Here is a 24,425-nt window from a genome sequence, read left to right on the forward strand (position 1 = left end):
TACCACAATTCAAAAATCATATTCACTAACAGACAGAGATCAGCATCTGTGGATGATTTCTTCTAGCCCACTATCTTCAATATTTTCCCTTCCCCCCTATAATACAAACATACCCCTTTGCCTCATGCTTCCAATTTAGAGCAATCATGCCTCTTACTGGTCATTGCTTTACAGGACACCATCTATCAAATACATAGACACAAAGTATAAGGATCTGAAAATAAAGCCGTATGGTGGAAAAGACATGCACATCTTATATCACTTCCAATATTAAACTCAAATGAGTCTGCTCATCATGTACAAGCAAAAACTCTGCTGCCTCATAAGCACTTGAAATAAAGGAAAGCTAAATGGCATTTTATCATTTTGCAATGTTTTCCAAGGAAAGTAACTACTCTGTTCCTTCCTCTCAAATCCCTTCCCATCAATGAAATGATTGTGAGAAAGAAGCTCCAATCCTGGGGAGGCATTAAAGTATTTTGTGTGTGTGTGTGTGTGTGTGTGTGTGTGTGTATGTGTGTGCATGCGTGTGCTTGCTCGTAGGTATATCTCCTTTCATAGGGACTCAGAGAACGTGAAGTTAGGGAGAAGTTGGGGAAGAAGAGAGCAGAATGTTTCACTTCTGTAATTGAAACAACTAAGTTTTTGCCTAACCTGCATTCTTTTCTGTAATAGTTGATGTAAGGGCCATTTATTTAATCATTTCTGTACTAGTCCCTCTGCTAAGTAATAGAAGTAAAGGTAGAAGCAATATCAACCCGCATAAAATTTAAATTTTTAAAATGAGAAGATGAGAATAGAAAAATATGCCAGTAAATAACCACATAAAATCATGAATAAATTGGAGGAAGTGCAAAAAGAAAGGGGAAAATGGAACAGGTAACCTGGGGATAGTTCTAGAAAAATGATGAAAATTTAATTTGATTTTGAAGGATAGAAATGACACTTGTAAGCCAGTTGCTGGTGGCCTATGCTTATAGTTTTAGCTACTCAGGAGGCTAAGATCTGAGGATCATGGTTTTGAGCCAGCCAGGCAAGAAAATCCATGACTCTTCTCTCCAAGAAAACACCAAAGAAAGCTGGAATTGTAATGGAAGTGCACGTGTTAGAGTGCTAGCCTTATTCTAAAGAGCTCAGGGATGGTGTCAGGTCCTGAGTTCAAGCTCCAAGACTGGGAGAGGGGAGACAGACAGACAAACAGAGATTTGTAGGTGTTTGTGAGGGAGAAAGAGAGAGATTTGTACATCTTTGTACGTCTCTGGAGTGAAATATATTTCATAATGGGGTTGTAGTATGGGAAGTAGCACACAACTATATATTGACCGGCATAGTAAATTGCTGTTTTGACAGAAGATCAGTTCTTTGTAAAGTGAATTCACAGTAAATTGTAGCTTTACTAATACATTCAACATATTGGGATGGTGGTCACACATTTTGCATCTTTTGGCTTTTTATGGAGCTAATTAAGCAGTGAAGTACACTTGAGGACTCTGACACTGTTTCAATCTGATTGTAAATTTCGAACCTTGCATCAACTCACTTGTCTTACTGATTTCATTTCTTCATCTGAAGATGGGAATAAGAATGGCATCTACTAGCAAAAACAATCCTAAGCAGAAAGAACAGTGCTGGAAGAATTACAATCCCAACTTCAAGCTGTATTATAAAGCTATAGTAATAAAAACAGCTTGGTATTGGCACTGGAACAGGCCTGAAGACCAATGGAATAGAATTGAAGACCCAGAAATGAACCCACAGAACTATGCCTACTTAATCTTTGATAAAGGAGCTAAAAAAAATAGGATGGAAGAAAGACAGCCTCTTTAACAAATGGTGCTGGCAAAACTGGCTCAACACATGCAACAAACTAAAACTAGATCCTTATATATCACTCTGCACAAAAAATCAATTCCAAATGGATCACAGACCTCAAAATTAAAACAGATACCCTGAAAACACTAAAGGAAGGAGTAGGAGAAACACTTGGGCTCCTTGACACAGGACGGAACTTCCTTAACAAAGATCCAGAAATGCTACAAATCAAAGAAAGGATGGACAAATGGGACTGCATCAAACTGCAGAGCTTCTGCAGGGCAAAGGACATAGCTCACAAGATAAACAGAAAGCCCACAGATTGGGAAAAGATCTTTACCAGCCATACAACAGATAAAGGCCTCATATCTAAAATATATGCAGAACTAAAAAAATTACATTCCTCCAAAACAAAACCGCAATGAACCAATAGCCCCCTCAACAATTGGGCTAAAGACTTACAAAGAGACTTCTCTGATGAGGAAATGAGAATGGCCAAGAGACATATGAAAAAGTGCTCTACATCACTGGCCATAAAAGAAATGCAAATCAAAACCACATTGAGATTCCATCTCACCCCAGTAAGAATGTCCTATATCAAGAAAACTAACAATAACAAATGTTGGGGGCGATGTGGCCAAAAGGGAACCCTACTTCGTTGTTGGTGGGAATGTAAACTGGTTCAGCCACTCTGGCAAGTGGTATGGAGATTCCTCAGAAGGCTAAACATAGAGCTACCCTATGACCCAGCAGCCCCACTTTTGGGCATCTAACCAAAAGTCCACAAACAAGAACACACTAAAGCCACCAGCACAACAATATTCATCGCAGCACAATTTGTCATAGTGAGAATTTGGAACCAACCCAGATGCCCCTCAGTAGATGAATGGATCAGGAAAATGTGCTACATATACACAATGAAATTTTATGCCTCTATCAGAAAGAATGACATTGCCCCATTTGTAAGGAAATGGAAGGACTTGGAAAAAATTATACTAAGTGAAGTAAGCCAGACCCAAAGAAACATGGACTCTATGGTCTCCCTCACAGGGAACAATTAGCACAGGTTTAGGCTAGTCACAGCAGAGGATCACAAGGGCCCAATAGCTATACCCTTATGAACACAAAAGATGACGCTAAGTGAAATGAACTCCATGTTATGGAAACGATTGTTATATCACTGTTGTAATTACTTTCAACATACCATGTGAAACCGTAGCTTCTATTGTTGATGATCCTCTTGTATCCCCGTTCTGTGGTTGTACCTGCACTACATCTGTATCTTATCTGAGTACATTGGAAACTGTGTATACAGGTATTAGAACTAGGAAACTGAAAGGAAATACCAAAATCGAGAGACACAGGGTAAAAAAGACAAACGACTACCAAAGCAATACTTCCCAAAGTGTTTAGTGTAAATCTACAAACAACTCATGGGGAGAAAGGGAAAGTGGGAGGGGGAGGGGAATGAGGGAGGAGGTAACAAACAAAAAAAATACAAGAAATGTATTCAATGCCTAAGATATGAAACTGTAACCACTCTGTATATCAGTCTGACAATAAAAAAAAGAATGGCATCTACTAAGCAGCTTTACTATGAAGATCACTAATATAATGCTGGTCAAAACGTAGCATAAATGGTGTTCTATAAATATAACTTATCATTATTATCATTGTTAAAGACCCATTATGCCACAATCATTTTTTTCTGGCAGTTTAAATGTAACTATGATCCCATCTATGATCTTTAGGCTGGAGAGACAAGGCATAATTGCACAAAGAAAGCATTTCTTCTATTGTTTAAGATTATACATTAATATATGTGTAAAAACACAGGAAACTAGAATACAGAATAAGGCATTAATTATTATAAGTGTAGTACAATAGTTTAATAAAAGAGGAATGCGTAAGAAAATGAGTTGAGTTCATCAAATGATTTTGGAGTTTGAATCCACTTTCAAGGAATTAGTTAAAATAGATAAGATAAGGCCCAGAACACAGAATGTGTTGGTATGAGCAAATCATAGAGGAACAAATATATCTCTTTATGCCTGTAATAGTTTGAATCTTTGGTAGAAGTGTAAACTCCATTTTGGCCATGGATTAGAGAACATGATGAACTCTGGAGAAATTCATTTGGATTCTGTACTAATGAATACTGAAAATGTTTAGTTAAGTTTTGCCTTTTCATTTCTTATTTAATTGTCACAGCACAAATCTGTGAAAGATTTGACATACTGAGTACTCTGAATTGAGACAACTCCTTTTACCTCTCTATCTTTAGCCCTCTAATTAAACCACCACTAAATAAATGTGAACTAGAAACAAATTGTTTGAGCTTTTCCTCTAATTTTAGAATATGCCAGAAGTCTAGTCTACTGGCCCCGTGTTCATATCACAGAAAATTTAGGCAGAATTAGAGATTAAAAAACATTTTAAAAACTCCCAGTGATCCTTCTTAATAAAGACAAATACTATTCCCATGCTGGTGGTTCAGGGAAGAGCTGGGAAAACTCAGAACTCTAATTCATGCTTGCTTAAAAGCATACCCTCAAAATATCTATTCATAAGAATTCAAACAGTCATCTTTCCCTTAGCTCTTGCCTTAGCATTGTCTTTTCTAAATAAGAAAATCCAGATTATTTAGACCATAAGGCCATATCCTTCAAACAAGTTTTCTAGAAATTAAGGATAGATTGTAGAACATGATTCATTTTTTTCTGTCTTTGTTTCCCTTGAGGTCATGGCATACTTTTCTGGGGACACTGGTCAATATTAAGGGTAAAATCTAGCCAACATAGAAAGAATAGAAGAACCCTAACATAACAGACTAGGTAATGTGTAGTGATGCTGTTTTCTCAAGGAGAAAAAACTGTGGTAGGTCAAATTCATACAGATCAGATCTGCCAAGACATTTATTGTCTATGATTTTGAGTGAGCTACAATCTTCTCTAGCAAACTTATATTTGAATGAGTTTCCCATTCAATAGAAAATATTAATCACAACTTTATACTCTATGATTTAACCATTCCTGAGAATCTGATGTATGTAGATGTTGTCTATCAATTTTAAGTACTGTCTTCAATATTCAAATGATATAATTATGCCTAGTTATCCAATACATTGTAGTTGAATACAAAATTATAATACAGTTTAGGCATCATTGTCGTCTTACAGCATTTGCCTTATTATGCATATTATACACACTTTGTAGTGTGTATTATGAAATGTTAAATATTAATACTATTGAAAGCTAATGGTATGCCAAAGAAAATGGCTAGTAATACATTATACAATTAAATGCCTATCATATTAGCTCATCTATTAACAAAATGAAATAGATTCTTACAGAAGAGTTCTGATCTGTAGTTTTTTAGCAAGTGTTACCCATGTGTAAAAGCTAAATTATTTATTCAAGTTTTAAGCAGCTGGATACATCAGTTTGCAATTATTTGCATTATATTTGGATGCTTTTTCATGTGTTCCCAACACACAAAAACTAAACAGATTTCTCTTCTTGAAGAAAGCATTTCTTCTTCACAGATGCCAATAACAATGACTAAAATCACTAACCAAAACTGACCCTATTTTTGTGTATCTAGACAATTAGGAAGCATTTTTAGACAGCATGAGGTTATTGAATACCTCAACAATGCTGTAACAGATTTTTCTAGACAGTATTTGCTGTCATACCTTAACTAGATTTTCAGCTATATAATTCTACTGCATTATTCTGACCCTCTTGGCATTTACCTTTGCTTGCTCAAGGTTATATCTTTGTTTTTTCTTACTGTATGTTGAAATTGTATATCTCTGGGACCATCATATGTTTGGTATAAATGGTACTTTTTGTCTTTTCACTCTTGGTTACCTAAAAAATCCTACAAGTATGTGTTTTCTTCTTCCTAAAACATTTCAAAGTCCATATACTAATGGAATGGCCAGGACATTTATTTATTTCTGTGCCTTGAAGTTAACATATGCCTCATGGATTCACATATAAGCTTTATTTAAAACTTCAAGCTCCTAATAGTAATTCCTATTTTTAGCTATTGATTATTCATACATTAAAGACCAAATATGTAAATATACTACAAGTCAATACTTCATTATGTCCATTGACTGGGACTGCATTTAGGCTGGTAAGAATGACTGAGCTAGCTGACTGCTGGTGGATCACATCTGTAATTCTAGCTCAGGAAGATGTGATTTGGGGATCTCAGTTCAAAACCAATCAAGGCTGGAAAGTCCATGAGACTCTTATGTCCAATTAACCACTCCCCCCTCCCCCCAGGGACAAAATGGAACTGGAGCTTTGGCTCAGTCTTAGAGTACTAGCCTAGAACAACAGCAACAACAAAAAACAAACTCAGAGACAGTGCCCAGGCCATGAGTTCAAGCTCCGCACACCCTCTCCCCCCGCCAAAAAACAAAAAAGGAAAAAAAAAAAGAATTGAAAGGACACTAATCAACTTAAATAAACGATTGAATGTTAGGTCAGGTGCAGACAATGAGTATCAACTATTTTTTTTTTCTTAGTCTGTCTGAAATGAAGCTCATTAGCCTGAGCCCAAAGTAAGTGAAAGAAAAGTAGGAAGATTTTACTTTTATATTTCAGGTGATTTCCTTTCACCTTCTAGTTAGGGTTAGTTCTAGCCTTAGTTTAATGGCAAATCCAGAGCCAAAATGATAGTGTTGATGGTTATCAGCTAATGTCATTAATTGTCTTGGGGCCTTATTTCCAATGGCAATTAACTTAAAACATACTTTGCATATTGAATGAGCATCAAAATTATACTAGTTTCACCTTATGTCAAAAGAAGAATTTAATTAGTAAAACAGAGCTGCATCTCATTACGTGGTTCAGTAAAGTGTGAGGGTTTTATGTCATTTCTTTGTTTTTATCCAAGCCATTGTTAGAGTCAGGTTTCTTATTTTGTCTTTAAGCTTCCCTAGAGTTTCATGTTCTTCAATCTTTATCATCATATAATCTTCCTCTGTTCTGACTTTTCCATTTTTTTTGTTCTTTATTCAGTTCCTTTGAAGACTTACTATATTATGTGCTAGGCTGCCCATGATGTTCCTATAATATGTCATCTCTATGTGGTATTTGCATAGTCAAATTGTCTTACTCCAGCACCTTAGCCCAGAAACAGAAAGTATGTTATGTGCATATTGAAGCTTTAGTGCCCATGCTAATTGACACTAATGGGCCATAGAATGCTGTCTCGATTATTTAGGACAGTGCTTCAGTATCCTTCTTTAACACAAACATCTAATAAGTCACTAACAATCAATTGTATTAAGTACAAAAGGTGAAAGTACTTGCCTCTCCTGCCTTATAGTTGGTTTTCTTACTGTGGCATGTCCAGCAGAGTGAAACATTGATGGGAAATTATTTTGTAAAGAATTTCCTTCAGTGGCACAGAAGCACCCACCTACACTGCCATCAAATCAAGTTAGTCCATAGTTATTTTAAATGTAGTTAAATAAGATAGAGCTTTGGCTGTTACTGAACGGTACTTTTTATAATATCATTTGAATATGGATATGTTCAGTGACCTAAGTGAGTTTATATTCCACCTCCTCCAGTTTAGATTATTTATAAAAATAATTCAGGGCACTTCTTTGTCAGAATAACACATTGCATCTAGAGAAAGCTAAATCGAGTACTCCAATCTCAGCTTCCTTTTCCTTCCCTAGTGCCCCAGAATAAAACTATTCATATGGAAAGTAAAATACAAGCACTATTAGAACAGTATCATCTCTTATTTACTTCACAATACAGAATACAATATGAGTTGCTGTGAAATACAAATGAACTGTAATCCTCATCAGGTTTGGAAATAATAGATTCAGGCTAACATTTCCAGAAGAAATATGAAGGCAGTATTCTAAATTTCCTATTCTTTCCCAAATGAGTTTGTACAGAATGTGTCGCTAAGAAGAGTAATGTGCCCATCACATAGTGAAATTTCCCACTTGCAAAATGAAAATGAAAAGTCTGCATTTTAGCATGGCATATTTAAACACATGCACCATGCTGTTTTTACAGTAGGGAGAAGAAAGCTCCCCCTACTGGAGCATAAAAAAGCCTCATCTCTTTCCTGCACCCCATGGTTCCATCATATGCAGGAAGGCACACAAACATATACTCTCCCAATTATCACTCATAGACTCTTAGTTCTCTCATCAAATATTGCATTTCTCTCATTTCAGTTAATTAAAGGGCAGCTGGACATTTCATTATTGTACCAATCTCTGTCCAGTCTAGTTGAAATGGGGCATATAAAGGTATTGGTCCCAAAGATATTTCCACTGGAGACAAATGGTTATACAACTCATGGCTCTGATGGAGAATTTGAAAGAGAAATAAAAATAATTGTTCAAGGTTATACCCATGTGTGTCTCTGTACAGTTTCTATAACACAAAACTGTATATATATATGTACACACATTTATTCACATATATACACACATACATATATACAGGGAAGGTGAAATTCAGAACCCAAAAATACTTTAGTAAACATAGAGATGTATATTGTGTGTGTTGTATACACATGTCTGCAGGAATGAAGTCACACAATAAGTTGATATTGACATAGCATTTAACTCAATATGTATCAATTTTACTCTGCAAGTATAGAAAGATAATGTAAATGCAAGAAGTTCAAATGCATAACCAAACTGATGATACAAACAAAATCTTCACAATTACATGAAGAAATAATACGTTATATCAAGGGGTCAAAGTTCTTCTCATATAGAAGGTATTTTGACAAAATATTGGTCAAAATCATTTCTAAACTTTCCTAGTTGAAGTGTTTGTTGTCATATCTAAAATTAGCTTACAGATTTTTTCCCCCAATCCTAGCAGGATGCATCTGTGGTCAAGAGGGACATTAACCATGTTCCCCTTATCTTTTCATGGCATTACTGCTCTCGAGATGAGACAATCTGGGGACAGTTGCCACTCATCAAAATGGGCAGGTATTATCAGTAGAGCAGAAACCAGCAATTGGACCAAGTCTTGTTCAATTACATGCCCCCATTTCCAAGGCAAGACTCATTCTTGTATTTCTTTACACCTGAAATAAAACCTGAGGAGTCATTCTCTCAATGTCAGAAAATATGTTAGGCCCTCTGTCATTTTCTACTTTTGGACTAAGCAATGACCTGCTTCCAAACCAGCAGCTTTAGACTCTATTGTAAATCCAGTCCTGGGTTTTAGGCATCAGAACCTTGTTAATAAAATTTCCACTTAGAAATATCAGGCATTTGACTCATACTGCTTTGTAAAGGATTCCCACCAGATGATTCCTCCCTCTAATGAGTATGTGGGGTCAGGGCTGTATGTGATTGCAATTGTAGATGCAGATGTCAATCATACAAACTGTTCTTTGCCTTGTTTCCTTATCTCCTACAATAAATTAAAGTGAACTGTTTCTCAGCTACAGTCTAAATGCCACCATAGGAGAGGACCCTGGATGTATACATACAGTTTAACAAAAGCAATGCAGTTACTGACTAAAAATAATTCCATCTCCCCAGCTCAATCCTTATGTTGTCAGACATAAAATACATGAGGCAACATTTTTTTTTCTAGAAATGGACAAAGTATGATTCTGATCTGTAGTGGATGGGGAAAATCGAGAAAGGTTTATCACTTGTTTCCCACAGCTAGAATTGGGTTACCTTTTATAAAGAAAGTGTACCTCTATACAACCACTATACTAGGTATGTTGGAACCCATAAAATTTCCAATTACTGCTTCAGAATTTATTGTGCACATATGGAAAATAATACTTGTAAAACAGAAAGGGGTTTGTGCCTCGTGCTGTCAATACTGTGAAGGATGGGGTGATTATAAAGCAAATTAACAATACTTTTAAATGTGCATTCACTTATCTTTCCAATTAAATCCTTGTTAAACAACTGCACAGACAGTAATGGCGCTTCTGCAAAGCACTGATCAAGACAGTTTTATTGTAATTTTTACTCTGTAACAATTAATCAAGTAGGCATTTTCTTTATTATTAAATTATTTAGTTAATAAATGCTCTCAATTGGCTAACATATTTGTAGTTTGTGTGTTATTTTTGATGTTCCAACAGTGGAACATATTGGGTAGTACTTCCATTTTCTAGCAGTGGGACCATTAAGTGATGCAATTTTATAAATTTCTTTCCTCCAGAAGTATAACTGTGAACAAGAAAAGTCCTTGAAACTTTCAAGCATTTAAAAAGAAAACACAAAAAACCCTTCATTTCAACCATTTTATTTTGTAAGGAATGCAAACACATTGCTTTTAGCAGATAAGAAATGGGAAGTTTTGCTTTAAGGCATCTTTTTGTTGGAATAAGCATTAAAATTAGCATTTGAAAAGTTCATTAATACCATTACAGACTTTTGTGTCATGAAGCTGCATGGTAGCATTTCCTTTTCTTATCCCAGCAAAAGGAAAAAAGTACTTAAATGTTGTTTCTTCTATAACAATACAAGGTGATATAAATGAAGAGATAGAAAGAAATCTAGAAGGGCTGAGGTTATGGCCTAGTGGCAAGAGTGCTTGCCTCGTATACATGAAACCCTAGGTTCGATTCCTCAGCACCACGTATATAGAAAATGGCCAGAAGTGGTTCTGTGGCTCAAGTGGCAGAGTGCTAGCCTTGAGCAAAAAAGAAGTCAAGGACAGTGCTCAAGCCCTGAGTTCAAGGCCCATCACTGGCAAAAAATAAAAATAAAAAAGACATCTAGAAGTATTATTATTTTATTTTTGAGTTTTATAATTTGAACTTTTCTAGCTAGTACAGTTTGCCAATTATTAAGTACTTTAGTTGGTTTTCTATGTGGCGTTGTGCATATTAGCTGCATTTTACAGCCTTTGTAGCCTATTCTTTCCTTAGGTTACTAGATTATTAGTGAATGTGATGTTATCATAAAGTACACTTAGATTTAGGATTCAATATAACTTGATAAAATATATAGGTTCCAGCTGGGCACTGATGGCTCACAGCTATAATCCCAGCTACTCAGGAGGATGAGACATTAGGATTAGAGTTCAAAGCCAGCCTGGGAAAAGTCCATGAGACTCATCTTCAATAAATTACATAGGTTAGAAGTGGTGCTGAGGCAGTGCTAGACTTGAGCAAAAGAAGCTCAGGGACAGTGCCAAGGCTCTGAGTTCAAGCCTCATGATGGGCACACATGTACACACATGTGTATATATATATGCATATGTGTATATATATATGTATGTATAGATAGATAGATGGGGAGAGAGAGAGTCAGAAACTCAAGGGTAAACGTTATAGTAAGTGAAGCAGTATGAGTTTAAGTGAGTCAACATTATCTGACAAAAGTAGAAGAAAACTGAAATCCTCTTGCTAATGAAGCCTCTTGCTAAACACTTAGTATCTAAAATATTCAGACTAATAAGTGCAATCTTGGAATGTTTGGGCAGTTCTGTGGGAGAAAGAGGTGCTGATATTGGACAAAGTATAGGAAGAAGGGAAACAATGAAGAGGAGAAAGGATGATGCATGTGTGTGTATTGAGAAAGTGATTTTTTAAAGACTCAGTGTCTGTCAAGTGTCAGCCCTGAGGATGAGAATTTCCTGAAGGATACAAAAGCACACTTGGCCCTTCTGTCCTTTGAGTGGTGATTGACTCAGGTTTCAAGCCAGACATAGATCTAAGAATAAAGAGTGAAAGATTGAGTATTTTGGCAAGCAGAAATAAGAGGATGTGGCAGGTATATTATTGAGTATAATAGGGAACCCATAGGCAACCATAAGGGTGAGATATGGAATGTAAAATAGAGTAAACCCAGAATTGAACCACAGGTACAAAAGTCAATTGGAGTGCAATAGAAGAAACAATTAATACATACTGAAATTTACTGCAGAAACCATGAGATTTGTGTTCAGGAGGTGACTTCCATCTGTAAACCCTATCTGAAGGTTAGATCTCCTGATCTCTTGGGGCCTATCCTGTAATAATATGTAGGCACTTGCCAACCAAAAGGACTATAAGACAGTAGATTCTAATATCCTGAGCAAAGAAAGATCAGTGAAATATCTATGGTTGCCAGAACATGAAAACAATAGATTCAGAAGGAAGAATTTAGCAGAGATGAATAAGCCCACATGAAGCCTATATGAAGAATCATATAGACAAAACACAGCAAGAAGGACACCTCCAGCAATCCCTGCTGCTATCTAAGAAGGCAGAACTTGGGAAGCCTGCAGATTCTGGCATTTTCTCACTATTTTTCCTAATATTCGTTGCCAGTAGATTGGAATACACATGAATATGGAGGTTCTGTAGAACCAGAAAGGTCACTTGTCTTAGTTCCTGATGTATTTCTAATTTAGTTTTCTTTCTAAATAGGCAACGTTTTGGAAGGCCAGGATGGCAAACCAAATCATGCCATTGTTTCTGATGGCATGCCTGACATGTTTAAATGCTAACAGCATGCTAGTAGAGGAGCCAACATCTCTCCTCAAGCATTGTTTCATGGAGGCAAAGATTGGAGATTTGGGTTTTTTCACTATTTATATGGCATGTTTCTGTTAATCTAATTTAAATTTAAGTGGTATTTCATAGGAATCTGGTAGCTTCTAGAACATACAATTTAACGTAAATTCCCCCCGCCCCCAGGAATACAGATGGAAAACACACAATATACCATGGAGAGAATTTGAGATAGAGTAGATTTGTATTATTGTAGCCCATCATTCTCTTATTCTATTTTGAAGGAGCAACCTTTACTTCATTACATTTGAAACATCAGGCAGTTTGCTAGTTTGGAGACAGATGAATCAAGGTTTTACTCTGGAATAACTCATAGGTAGTTAAGATTATTTATTAAAAGAACATCTTAAAATAGAATTTCTCTTATAAAAGATTTCGTATGTGGACACCAGGTAAACACAGTGTTATATCTAGAATAAATGTGTTTTGACTCTTTGATATTAAAACAAAGAAAATATTCTACTCCCTCTCCCATGGTAATTTGCATCAAGTAACCAGAGTATATATCTAGATCTAGGATCTAGATCTAAAACTCACACGCTCATCTATCTATCTATCTATCTATCTATCTATCTATCTATCTATCTATCCATCTATCTATCTATCTACCTATCTATTAATATTTGTGCCCTGGTTTCATTTTGTATTAATTTTGTAATCTTAGAAAAGATACTTAAACTTTTGGAACTTACCATTTTCTCCTATGAATAATGTAGAGAACAAACTTTATCTACCTTGCTTACTTTTAGGAGGGTCAAAGATACCTCTAACTTTGAGTACCTATTGTATAATAGATTCTCAATTAAATGTTACACTTGTTAACAGCCTTCTTAGGATTATGTTACACTTTGCATTTACTTTTTAGTTTTGCTAGAAATTTCCTAGGTAAGACATTTCTCCTGTTCACTTAGTCCAAAAATCTACAAATGATTTTGGTGATGAAATGTATGTCAGTAATTTTAATGACAGAAATAGAAGAAATTATACAATGACTAAGTTTATAGAAATCAGTGAGCATTATTTTATTAGTCAGTAATACAAGAGAAATCTTCTGGCTAAAATAATTGGTTGACCAAATGAATTGATATTCTAATTCTGTTTTCTTCAAAATTCATATTTTATGTCTTGGTGAATCATGTTTCCACTTGAGAGCTAGAGCAGACATAGCTGGATATTGTGCAGGAGGTTCTCAATATGACTGTGAACTTGCTTGACTCACCTTTTGAGTTTTTCTTTCAAAATAAATATTTATAGCTGACTGCATCTTGAAATGTTATTTCACATGAGTTTCCATGAGTAAGCTCCAAAATGCTTATTTTTGAAAAGCTCTATCATGTGACTCTTTGTAGCAAAGGCTCAAAGGCTCAAAGATGTCCCCAATTATTTCCCTTCCTTGAATTCATGCTTTGCAAAGTCTTTGCATCTCAGGCATGGGTGAAACCTTCCTTGATTCCAAGCAACATAATAAAGCAAAGGTAGTGGGATATGACTTTCAAAATTATGTGATAGAGGATTATATTATTTGTTTTGTTACTAGTCTATGAGATGGCCTATGAACAGGTCTGTAAGTCCTCTGGCCAGTCATGGTACACTAAGGCCTTCAGTTTAAACCACAAATAACTCAATTGTGCTAAAACTGTGCGAATCTGCCCTGTGCTGGTGGCTCACACCTGTAATACTAGGTACTCACGAGGCTGAGATCTGAGGATCGCAGTTCAAAGCTAGCCCAGGAAACAAAGGCCATGAGACTCTTATATCCAAGAAATTAGCATCAAACTGGAAGTAGATCTATGGCTCATAGTGGTAGAGAGCAGCCTTGAGTGAAAGAGCTCAGGGACAGTGCCCACACCCTGAGATCAAATCTCATAACTGACAAAACAAAACAACAAAACAGTGTGAATCTGCCTAGAGGGAAAATGTTTTAAAAAACAAACCAAAAAACTTACATTATAGCTGGTTGCCAGTGGTTTACACCTATAATCCTAGCTACTGAGGAGGGTGAGATTTGAATATCATAGTTGGAAGCCAGCCTGAACAGTAAAGACTGTTATACTCTCATCTCAATTAAACACACATACACACACACACACACACACACACACACACACACACACACAGCCAGAAGTGGAACCATGGATTGAGTGGTAGATTCTTAACCATGCCTGGAGTTCAAACCCTAAAACACCCCCCCCCCCCACACACACCCCTACCTCTATATGGCCTAAACGCTCAGTATATTTTACTCATTGACGAAGGAAGTTTCTCTTGTGTCTTAGAATCCAAGATTCTATGAATTTTAATAAGTAATGGGATAAATCTTTATTATAGAATGAAGTTTTCAAAGTTTTCCTACATTTGGTTGGTATTTCTTCTAGGAAAAAAAATCTTATCATCGAAGAAAATTTAGTCACATATAAGGCAATAACAATATTTGATCCTGATGCTGGTAGCTTATGCTTGTAATTGAAGCTAATGAGGACGCTGAGTAAAAGGTCATGGTTTGAAGCCAGTTTATGCAAGAAAGTCCATGAGACTCTTACTTTTAATAAACTACCCCAATGCTGAAAGTGGAGCTGTGGCTCAACTGGTCGAATGCTAGCCTTGAGCATCAAAACTCAACGACAGTACCCACGCCAAGAGTTTAAGTCCCAGGACCAGCACACACACACACACACACACACACACACACATGCACACACACACACAGAGAAAGAGAGAAGCCCACACCAATATTTGATTATTAAATATTAATATTATTGAGTTATTATAAAAACAAATTAAACTTTATCTTATTTAATATATTTTGTTGTCATCTTAATTAAAGCAAATCACAACTATCACGAAACTGATTTAGTATTTAAGTTCTGATATTTTCTTTATTATTCCCATTTTGGAAATTGAAATTCTGAATGTCAACAGGTCAAATAAATTCTATTAAACTAAAAGCATAGATCAGAACTATGGTAAGGAGGAAGACCCTTGTTTCTTTACTGGTGTTCTTTCTCTACATGGGGTCTAGGCCTTTAATATAACATTAAGTCATATTCTTTTTTTTAAATTTTTATTGTCAAACTTATGTACAAAGAGGTTACAGTTTCATATGTTAGGCATTAGATACATTTCTTGTATTGTTTGTTATCTCCTCCTTCATTCCCTCCTCCGCCCTCACCCTTTCCCTTTCCTCCCCATGAGTTGTTCAGTTCATTTACACCAAACAGTTTTGCAAGTATTGCTTTTGTAGTTGTCTTTTTTACCCTGTGTCTCTCGATTTTGGTATTCCCTTTCAGATTCCTAGTTCTAATACCAGTATACACGGTTTCCAATGTACTCAGATAAGATACAGAGATAGTAGAGGTACAAGCACAGGAAGGGGATACAAGAAGATCATCAATAATAGAGGCTACGGTTACACATAGCATGTTGAAAGTAGTTACAATAGTGATATAACAATCATTTCCATAACATGGAGTTCATTTCACTTAGCATCATCTTATGTGTTCATAAGGGTATAGCTATTGGGCTCTTGTGATCCTCTGCTGTGACTTGCCTAAACCTGTGCTAATTATTCCCTATGAAGGAGATCATAGAGTCCATGTTTCTTTGGGTCTGGCTCACTTTTAAGTGATTCTTATCACACATTTTGCAACGGGTTATAAAATACAACTCACAACAAAAGCATGGCAAGATTTTTCTCTTAAATGAGTAGCCAGAATTTTTGTACCTTAGAAACTAAAGGGACTCGTAAACTTGCTTTTGGAATACATGATATAATGCAAAAACTAGAGACTATATAGGAATGCATGAATGTGAAATGCTCCTTGTCTTGAATTCTGTGTTCAGGATTCTTTGCTAATGACAATACATATTTGTAAGCAGCTAGAAAGTGCTCAAATTTACCGTCAATAGACTTTGAGCCCTGTGACTCAATGTATCTAAAAAGTTAGGTCAAAGAAAGTCTGCAAAGCCTAGAAGGGATGTTAGAGTCTGTGCTTTTTATGATCAAGTGGTCTTTTCAGCTTTAATGGGAAAATAAATCATTGTTAAAAGATAATCTTGTCACATGGAAGCTAAAAAGGTGCAATATCAAAGCTTTGATTTACCAATAGAAAAAATTTGCCCTGCAGAATGGAATAAAGCAAATAACATAGTTTATTTTGTTGTTGCTGTGGTTGCTGGTGAGATTGAGGTAGGCTTAAGGAAATAATCATTTAAAAAATAATAAGAGAGCAATATAAACTCACTTAATAGAAAAAGGCATGGACTTGATACAAGAGGTATTTTATAAGAAATTCCTTTGAAATTTTGAAATTCTTTTCCAAATCTTTATTTTTTTCCATTACTATTTTATAATGAAATCCCCAGTTGTTCAAGTTCCTTTTCACTTTCCTTTTCTTTTATTGAATTGTGATGCTGCAAATAATATGAAAAGCCCAGGGATAGCCACTAAGTTAACACATTGCTTTGAGGTACAAATTCATATAAAAGTAGTTTATCACAGGATTGTTTTTCTAGTAGTTTGTTTTCAGTGGACTTTGTTCTTAGCATTGTCAAAATAAGCAAATCCATCCCTTTAAGCCAACATCTAATGTGTATTATTAGGCCAATAAAATATCTGTGGGTAAAGATAGGCAGAGTACAAAGTTGTGAATTAACTTAAAAATCCTTTCCAATTAAAACAACAAACATTTACACATGCATGTGAACACACACACATACACAACAAGTGTGTTAAAATACTGGAGAAGGTAACTAAGAGGTCTTTTTTGGAATTTTATTACTGTCTATGGAAGGCACACCTAAAACACAAGTAATTCATTTTCTCCAGTTCAAGCAAATACTACAGAGAATATCTGTGACTGTGTACTAACAAACACCGGGCTGGAAAAGACCCAATGAATTCTTCCTGCAGTGCTTCATTGTTTTCCTGTTGGCTCATGGGTTTGGGAATCTTCATAACGGGTATTTCCAAAAAGGATGCCAATCCCTCTTCTCTCTCTCTTTTTATTAAAGGGTCAAAGAGGATGTCTAAGAATATCACAGAGTGTCTCAACTGAATTTGGAGTTTGGGCAATAAGCCTAGATGGCAGCTGAAATCAAGTGTTGATATGGGGGAGAGAGGGAATTCGGACTCGGATTTCTAAGACCCACTGTCAAAAGTTCTCAAGGTAGTTATGTATCATCCTCCATGCTCAAGTCTGTCCATTGCAAAAGTACCCCATTCTAGAAAAACACCAAGAGGTCACAGATCATTCTGAAAAATCAGCACAATGACAAAGGCTGATGACAGGCTGACATCTAAGGTCATGGATTAGTTTTTTTGGTGGAATATATGCATAGAGAAGAAGAATTGCATCAGCAAAATGTCACTGAAAACTGTCACCAAACTCAACAAACAAGGCAAAGCCCCGCACACTAATGCACCAGTAGCCCAGAAAATCAAGAGTTCTCAATGCCTTTCCTCAATGCTGAAACAAAATACTGTGCTAAAGTAGTTTGTTGGTCCAAACATAGACATATAAAGTCCTACAGAAAAATGGCATTGCTAGGCTTCTTCATAACTGTGATTTTGGGCATTTTCCCAACAAGTTCTTTCTTTGAACCATCTTCACCAAACTCCAATGGTAGTACTTATCGCTTACCAACACTGAGAAGCAGTATGGAAACAGAAAGTTACAAACTGTGTGTTGCATGAAGAGATTCAGATCTGTTTTTATGTGCATGCAAACAAGAACTCATGAATGGGAAATACAGAATCACTTCAGTGGTTTGCATCATTAGTTCTGAATCAGAAGGACCTGAAACCTAGTACTAACACTGTGAATTATATCCTATGTGGGAAACAATGAAAATGTGAGACTTGTTTATATATTTATGATATTATATGATATTATAAGATATATTATATGTCAATAGTACTGAGCTTTGTAATCACAGCTTCATGCTTGCTAGGCAGGCATCCCACTTCTTGAGCTATGTCTTTGGGCCTTTTCCCTCCCACTTTAGTTGTTTCTGACATAGGGTCTTGTCTCCTGCTTGCACATATACATGGAAGACAATCTTCCAATTTACTCTTTCTGCTGTAGCTGGGAATGTGAATCACCTTGTCACGTATTGGTAGAAGTGAGAGGTCAAGAACGTATTTGTTCAGATGGCTTGAAGCACAATCCTCTCATGCCTAGAAAGCTTCCTCATTTTAAGAATGACCATAATAATTGCACCTATACTACAAAGCAGAAGAAAGGACTAAATTGAATTATATATGTAAGGTAGTTAGTACAGTGGCACCTATTAAGTTATGAAAATACTAGCTATTTCTATAATAATAATTATATTTATTATCGTCATTACTAGTTTTAATTAAGAATAGCTTTCAAAAATGATCACTTTGAATTTAACTTGTGTGTCATCTGATCTGGAAGTATAATAAGGGTATCTAATGCCTTCTGATTTAGTGAGTCAAACAGAAAACCAAAACAAATTGAATCATTCAACTGGTGTATTTAGAATTGCTGATGATTATAGCATTCAAGAAAGTTAGTTAAACACAGAAATTGAAATTCAACTGTTCTTGAAAATCTTTATAATCAGTTTTGGTTTTTTCAAGTTTAATACTGGGTATGGATTACTCATTTAAATATATATAGAGAGAGCCTCTTTAAAAAGAAGCATCGTGTAAGGTGAACATGGAGGAGATAAAAGGTGTTAATATAAGTAGGAGATGCTAAACTCATTTATGTTCCAACTTAGACTACAAAATTGTATGCATAGCATTTGCATACCACTTTATTCTTTTTATGGAATTATGGCTGCATCATCATTTTATACACACACACACACACACACACACACACACACACACAGTGTGTGCAGCCTCTTTGTTCCAAGATGTGGTAGTCTTCTTTGTTAGCTTTGTTGTTAGAGTCCTGATGTGGAAAGAAGGCAGGGTACGGTGATACTAATAAGGTTAAGAAACCAATCCCGCAAAATCTATTCAGTGGACACTCTGATTAGCAAATTTTGAAAGGGATTGATACAAAAATTTTACGTAAAAATTGTGCAATGCAATTTGGATAAGGTGACGAGTATCAAATTCCTAATGTAGCGTAATTGTGTTGAATGTGTTGTAATTTCACAATGCTATAAAACAGAAAGACAGTTTACTGACAATTTTGTGCTATCAGATACTGACACAGGCCTCTGTCTAGCTTTACATTGTCAACTTTTATGGAAACATGAGCAGTACATAGCCTCAGAGGATACAGAAGTTTGGATTGCAAATACAAGATGGACAGGTTTAATATTTTCTTTGGAAATCTTTTTAGAATGCTGAACATATTTTTTAAAGGCAGGAGATGCATTTAGTGATTGTTTCTAACATGGCTTCTGTTTTGAGATTTCTTCTTTGCAGAAGAAGTGTTGCCCAGTTGTCTAGAATCACTATCAGAATATGGTTTCAGTATGAAATATATTACAAGAACGATTTTAGCTGGTTATAAACAGGAATGAAAATGAGGCTGGAGCTATTGTATCTAATTTTTACACACAGAAAGGACTCCCTGGTTTTAGTTCAAGAGGACCAATATGAATCGATGAAATAATTTCTAGCTTTGTGTTTTTCCCAGGAAGGAAAGACATTCTCGATGACAAAAGGCCAGATTTGCTAGCAAGTTTAGCTCTTACATATTCTCAGCTAAAGAAATTCTCAGAAACAAGAAATGTGAGAGCAACTAGCCAAAAGAACTGCAGTTAACTCTTATCAGAATGATTTGACTTCTGTTGAGTTGACTGAGGGAAAGTTTAATGTTCACCAATTTTTTTTTTTTTTTTGCGCCAGTCCTGGGCCTTGGACGTAGGGCCTGAGCACTGTCCTTGGCTTCTTTTTGCTCAAGTCTAGCACTTTACCACCACAGCCACAGTGCCACTTCTGCCCATTTTCTATATAGGTGGTGCTGGGGAATCGAATCCAGGGCTTCATGTATAGGAGGCAACCACTAGGCCATATTCCCAGGCCCAATGTTCACCAATTTTAACACGTCATCTACGTGCAGAACAAATATATGTACAGGCACACACACACATACACACAGATTTCAATAAGTACCAAATACTGTTAACTCCTCAAAGGAGAGACCTCAAAACTAGTACTAGCTAGTGGGGAAAAATGCATGCATGGTTCACACTACAGTATTTTAGAGAAACAAACATTTTGAACAGTATCTTGTTTTTACATACTGAGGCTCAAATTTTAATGTTTCTGTAAAAGTTGCTGAGTACATTTGCTTATCATCTTCCTAACACATGGCATGGAACCTACAAGTCTATAATAAATGCAATTTCAGATGTTAGATATGAATATGTTGCTTTAAATTCAACTAATCTTCAGTGTAATGTGATCACAAAGAAGAAATCAGACTGGAAGTTTCTGGAAGGAAGTGACTTATGGAATAAGGTTAGAAGAATATGAAGAAATCTTCTAGTCAGGAAGCTTGTATATGTAGTGTAAGAAAGAAAATATAGAAAAATAATCTAGTGAACTGGAAAGAGAATATACAAAAGAGTTATGAGACAAAATAGTGTGAAAACATGCATGTATAGCTTAAGAATGTGTCATGAGAGGCTGATGATACAGTTTGATGTTAGAGTATATGAAAGCCCTAGGTTCAATGTCTAGCACTTTCTTAAAAAGAATGCATTATGAAGTCAATTCAGAGTGTCTTGCAGTCATTAGAAATTAGGAGAGAAGCCAGGTTATGAGGTTCTGAAGACTGTTTTTGTTTGTAAGGAAAACTTATATGAACCTATCACACAGCTGAGGGAATACCATATATGCTAGTTTTTACAAAAGTTCCCAAATTATTCTTCCACCACTGTTCTTTCTGGAAAAGGAACGAGGGCATTATGGAGGGCCAAATAAGATGTGAAGGACACAAAGAAGTCCATTGTCTACCTCATTAGTCTGATAAGAACATTTATGAGTTGCCCATAATAAAATCTTATGATGATTCTAGGCCTTCTCATTTTTAATTTCCTAATCCTATTTTTAAATTAATAGACCTTTATTTTCAGTACTGAAGTTTGAACTGAAGGATTCATGCTTTCTAGGCAAACATTCTACCACTTAAGATGCACCCAAGCGTTTTGTACTACACACGTGTTTTTAGATGGAATCTATTGCTTTTGACCTAGCTGAACTCAGGCCACTATAAGTCTCCTATCACCACCCAATTAATTGCGATTACTGATATGAGCCAGCATTATTTCCTAAAATTAATATACTTTTGATAGGTACTCTCAGGTTTATAGAAAAATTGAACACAACGTACAAAAGTTTCTTTTGTTGTAGGAGTGATAGTGGCGGTGCTGAGAATAGAATCTGGTAAATGTTAGACAAGTCTATGTTTTATCAAGTATGAATACAATTGCAATAATATTTGGTGTGTGAATTTCATGTCATTATAACATTTCACTCATTTGAGAAAATAGCAAGTCATATGAATGCTGGATAATGCTATAAAAGTGATTCGTTTCACAGAAAATCGACAAAATATCTTCCCAAATGACTTTTCTCTTTTGCATTCCCACCTGAAAGGAATGAAGCTTTCTGTGGCTCCACATCTAAACTTTTGTTGCTGTTCTTCAGATTTTAGCCATAGTTTAATTTGTAGCTGTTTAAAACCATATTCATGTCTTAATTTGTAAGTCTTTTGGTATCCAATAGATATTTTCTGATATCTGTGATTTTGTTAATATTTATTCATTCATTTTATTTCACTCCTTATATAATAAACTAGCATTTTTCATACTCGTTTTCTTTCTTTAGTTTTCTTATTATTTTCTTCCATTTAAAGTATGCCATACTGTACACATTATTTATTTCATATATATTATGAGTTTCTCTTTCTCTATTGATTTCCAAGTAAACTGGTTATTTTTACTTCTCTAGTGATATCTTTTAATTTCTTCAACTTTCTCCCTTCAAGGAGTTATCATCGTTCATAGTTCACATAGCATAAAACTTGCACTCTTTTTAGTGATGTAACTAATGAAAAAATTCTGAAGAAATGACTTACCTTGGTTAACAATAAACTTTAACTTCTGTATTGTTGCAAGATTGCCACTAACTCGATATATTCCATCAACATCTAGGCCTGAAAACAAAGGGACATATTTTATATTAGCTCATATAAGAACTGAGATGTTAACAAATCAGCTGTTATCATCAAACAACAAAATAGTTTTGTGAAATTCATGTTTAATATATTTACAAGTATTGATTCATTGTTTATCAATAAATGTCAAAGAATCACTGAAGAAAATAAGTAAAATAAAATGTAAGTGTGGAAGGAAGCAAAGTTACAAGTGAATAACTTTTCCTTATAGAGCAACCAAATTTCTATGATGTAAAAACTAAGGAACCATCAAAATTTTAATCCCCCGAAGCGAGAAAAAAGTTCAGTGAGTGTTAAGTATGAATAAATTTGAATCTACAGAACTGTAAATTAAGGTATGGGGAGCATGATATTACATAACATAGTTTAGATTTGTTTCCAGGGAAAACATAGGGATCAAACTGGGGAAAAATTGGCATTGGCATATGTATATTATTGCTCTTTTTATTTCTTTCCTTTCCTTCCTCCCTCCCTCCTTCCCTCCCTCCCTCCCTCTCTCCCTCCCTTCTACCCTTCTTTCCTTAAAATTAAGGCTTTTGGCTTAAACTGAGGGCATTGGTGCTGTCTATGAGATGTTTGTTTTTCTTGCTCAAAGCTAGCACTCTACTACTTGAACCACAGCTCCACTATGGGATTTTTGGTGGTGAATTTGAGCTAAGGATCTTGTGGATCTTAACTAGTCTGGTTTTGAACCTCAACTCTTACATCTCAGCTTCCTGGGTAGGTAGTTCTATAGGTATGAACCACTAGTGCCTGTCAATTATTGTTCTTTTTCAGAAAGATAAGTTCTTTTCTTTTTTTTTCACTGTTCACTTCTTTTCTCTTTCCTTTCCTCCCTTCCCACACTTCTCTCTTCCTTTTTCTCCTCCTCCCCCTTCTCTTTCTCTCCATTTATTCCCTCTCATCCTACTCTGTTTCTCTTGTGATCAATACTACGTAACATATATTGATATGATGATTTGAAACTGCAATGAAAAACCCTATCCAACATATAAAACAAATTGACAACTTCAAAAGTCACACTGATAATGGGTGCTCCATTTTGTAAATCAAATCCTGACCAAATGGTAGTAGTTCTTTTAGATGATTTAAAAATCTTTGAGGAGAATAACTTACCTGTCAATGGATTTGTACAATCTACTACTCCATTTTGACACATATATTTATAGTGTCTATAGTTATCAATTAAGAAACAGAGATACAAGAAAATGTAAAGAGAAATACTTATTTAAGCACTATTAATGTCTCTCAGAAATATGAATAGTACAATATTAATAGCAGAAGCATATATTCTGATGTCTCTAGGCCATCTGAGGGCAGGACAGGCCTGATGATATTCCCAACCAATGTACTGATCATAATCACAACATTCTCTCCGGGAGGTGTGGTGCAACATTATTGTTAATTGTTGTAACTGTCAATAGTAAATGTTAATAAATTAGAAGAAATTACTGTCAGAGTATAACAAATAAGTCTTATGAAGCTCTTTGTTGACATGAATCAAGATCTTTTATTGTTTTTCTATCTGTGGTACTGAGGTGAACTCAGAGCTTCATGCTATGTAAGTGTTCATCCAGTTGAGCCATAGCCTCAACTTTACATACTTTAAATTAGGACTATCTCTGCTATTGTAAGAAACATTTCATCAATTAGTTAAAGTAGAAGAATGTAACTTAATAAACACTACTGGTTTTTATGTCATAATTTAGGCTAATAATTCACTGCTGTTTTTCACTCTTCTACATAATAAAAATGGAGTAACTTGGGATAATTCACTGCTTGCACATAATTCACTGCTTGCAAATGTATTCATTGATGTGATATTAGGGATTCTAGAGTTACCTAAAATATACAATAAATTACTGATATGCTAATCATTCTGAGAAATATAGATTATGAGGGATA

At 35.4% G+C, this 24,425-nt stretch overlaps 1 protein-coding gene across 1 annotated transcript in view; it reads right to left on the reverse strand.

Annotated features, from left to right (window-relative positions):
* Arhgap15 (Rho GTPase activating protein 15) overlaps nt 1–24,425 on the reverse strand; it is a 648,882-nt gene that overhangs the window by 186,621 nt on the left and 437,836 nt on the right. Inside the window, exon 11 of the mRNA XM_048345538.1 lies at nt 22,422–22,499. Within this exon, the coding sequence (XP_048201495.1) occupies nt 22,422–22,499 (78 nt within the window). The remainder of the gene's footprint in view (nt 1–22,421; nt 22,500–24,425) is intronic.

The sequence above is a fragment of the Perognathus longimembris genome, chromosome 4, assembly GCF_023159225.1.
Source record: "Perognathus longimembris pacificus isolate PPM17 chromosome 4, ASM2315922v1, whole genome shotgun sequence".
Lineage (NCBI taxonomy): Eukaryota > Metazoa > Chordata > Mammalia > Rodentia > Heteromyidae > Perognathus > Perognathus longimembris.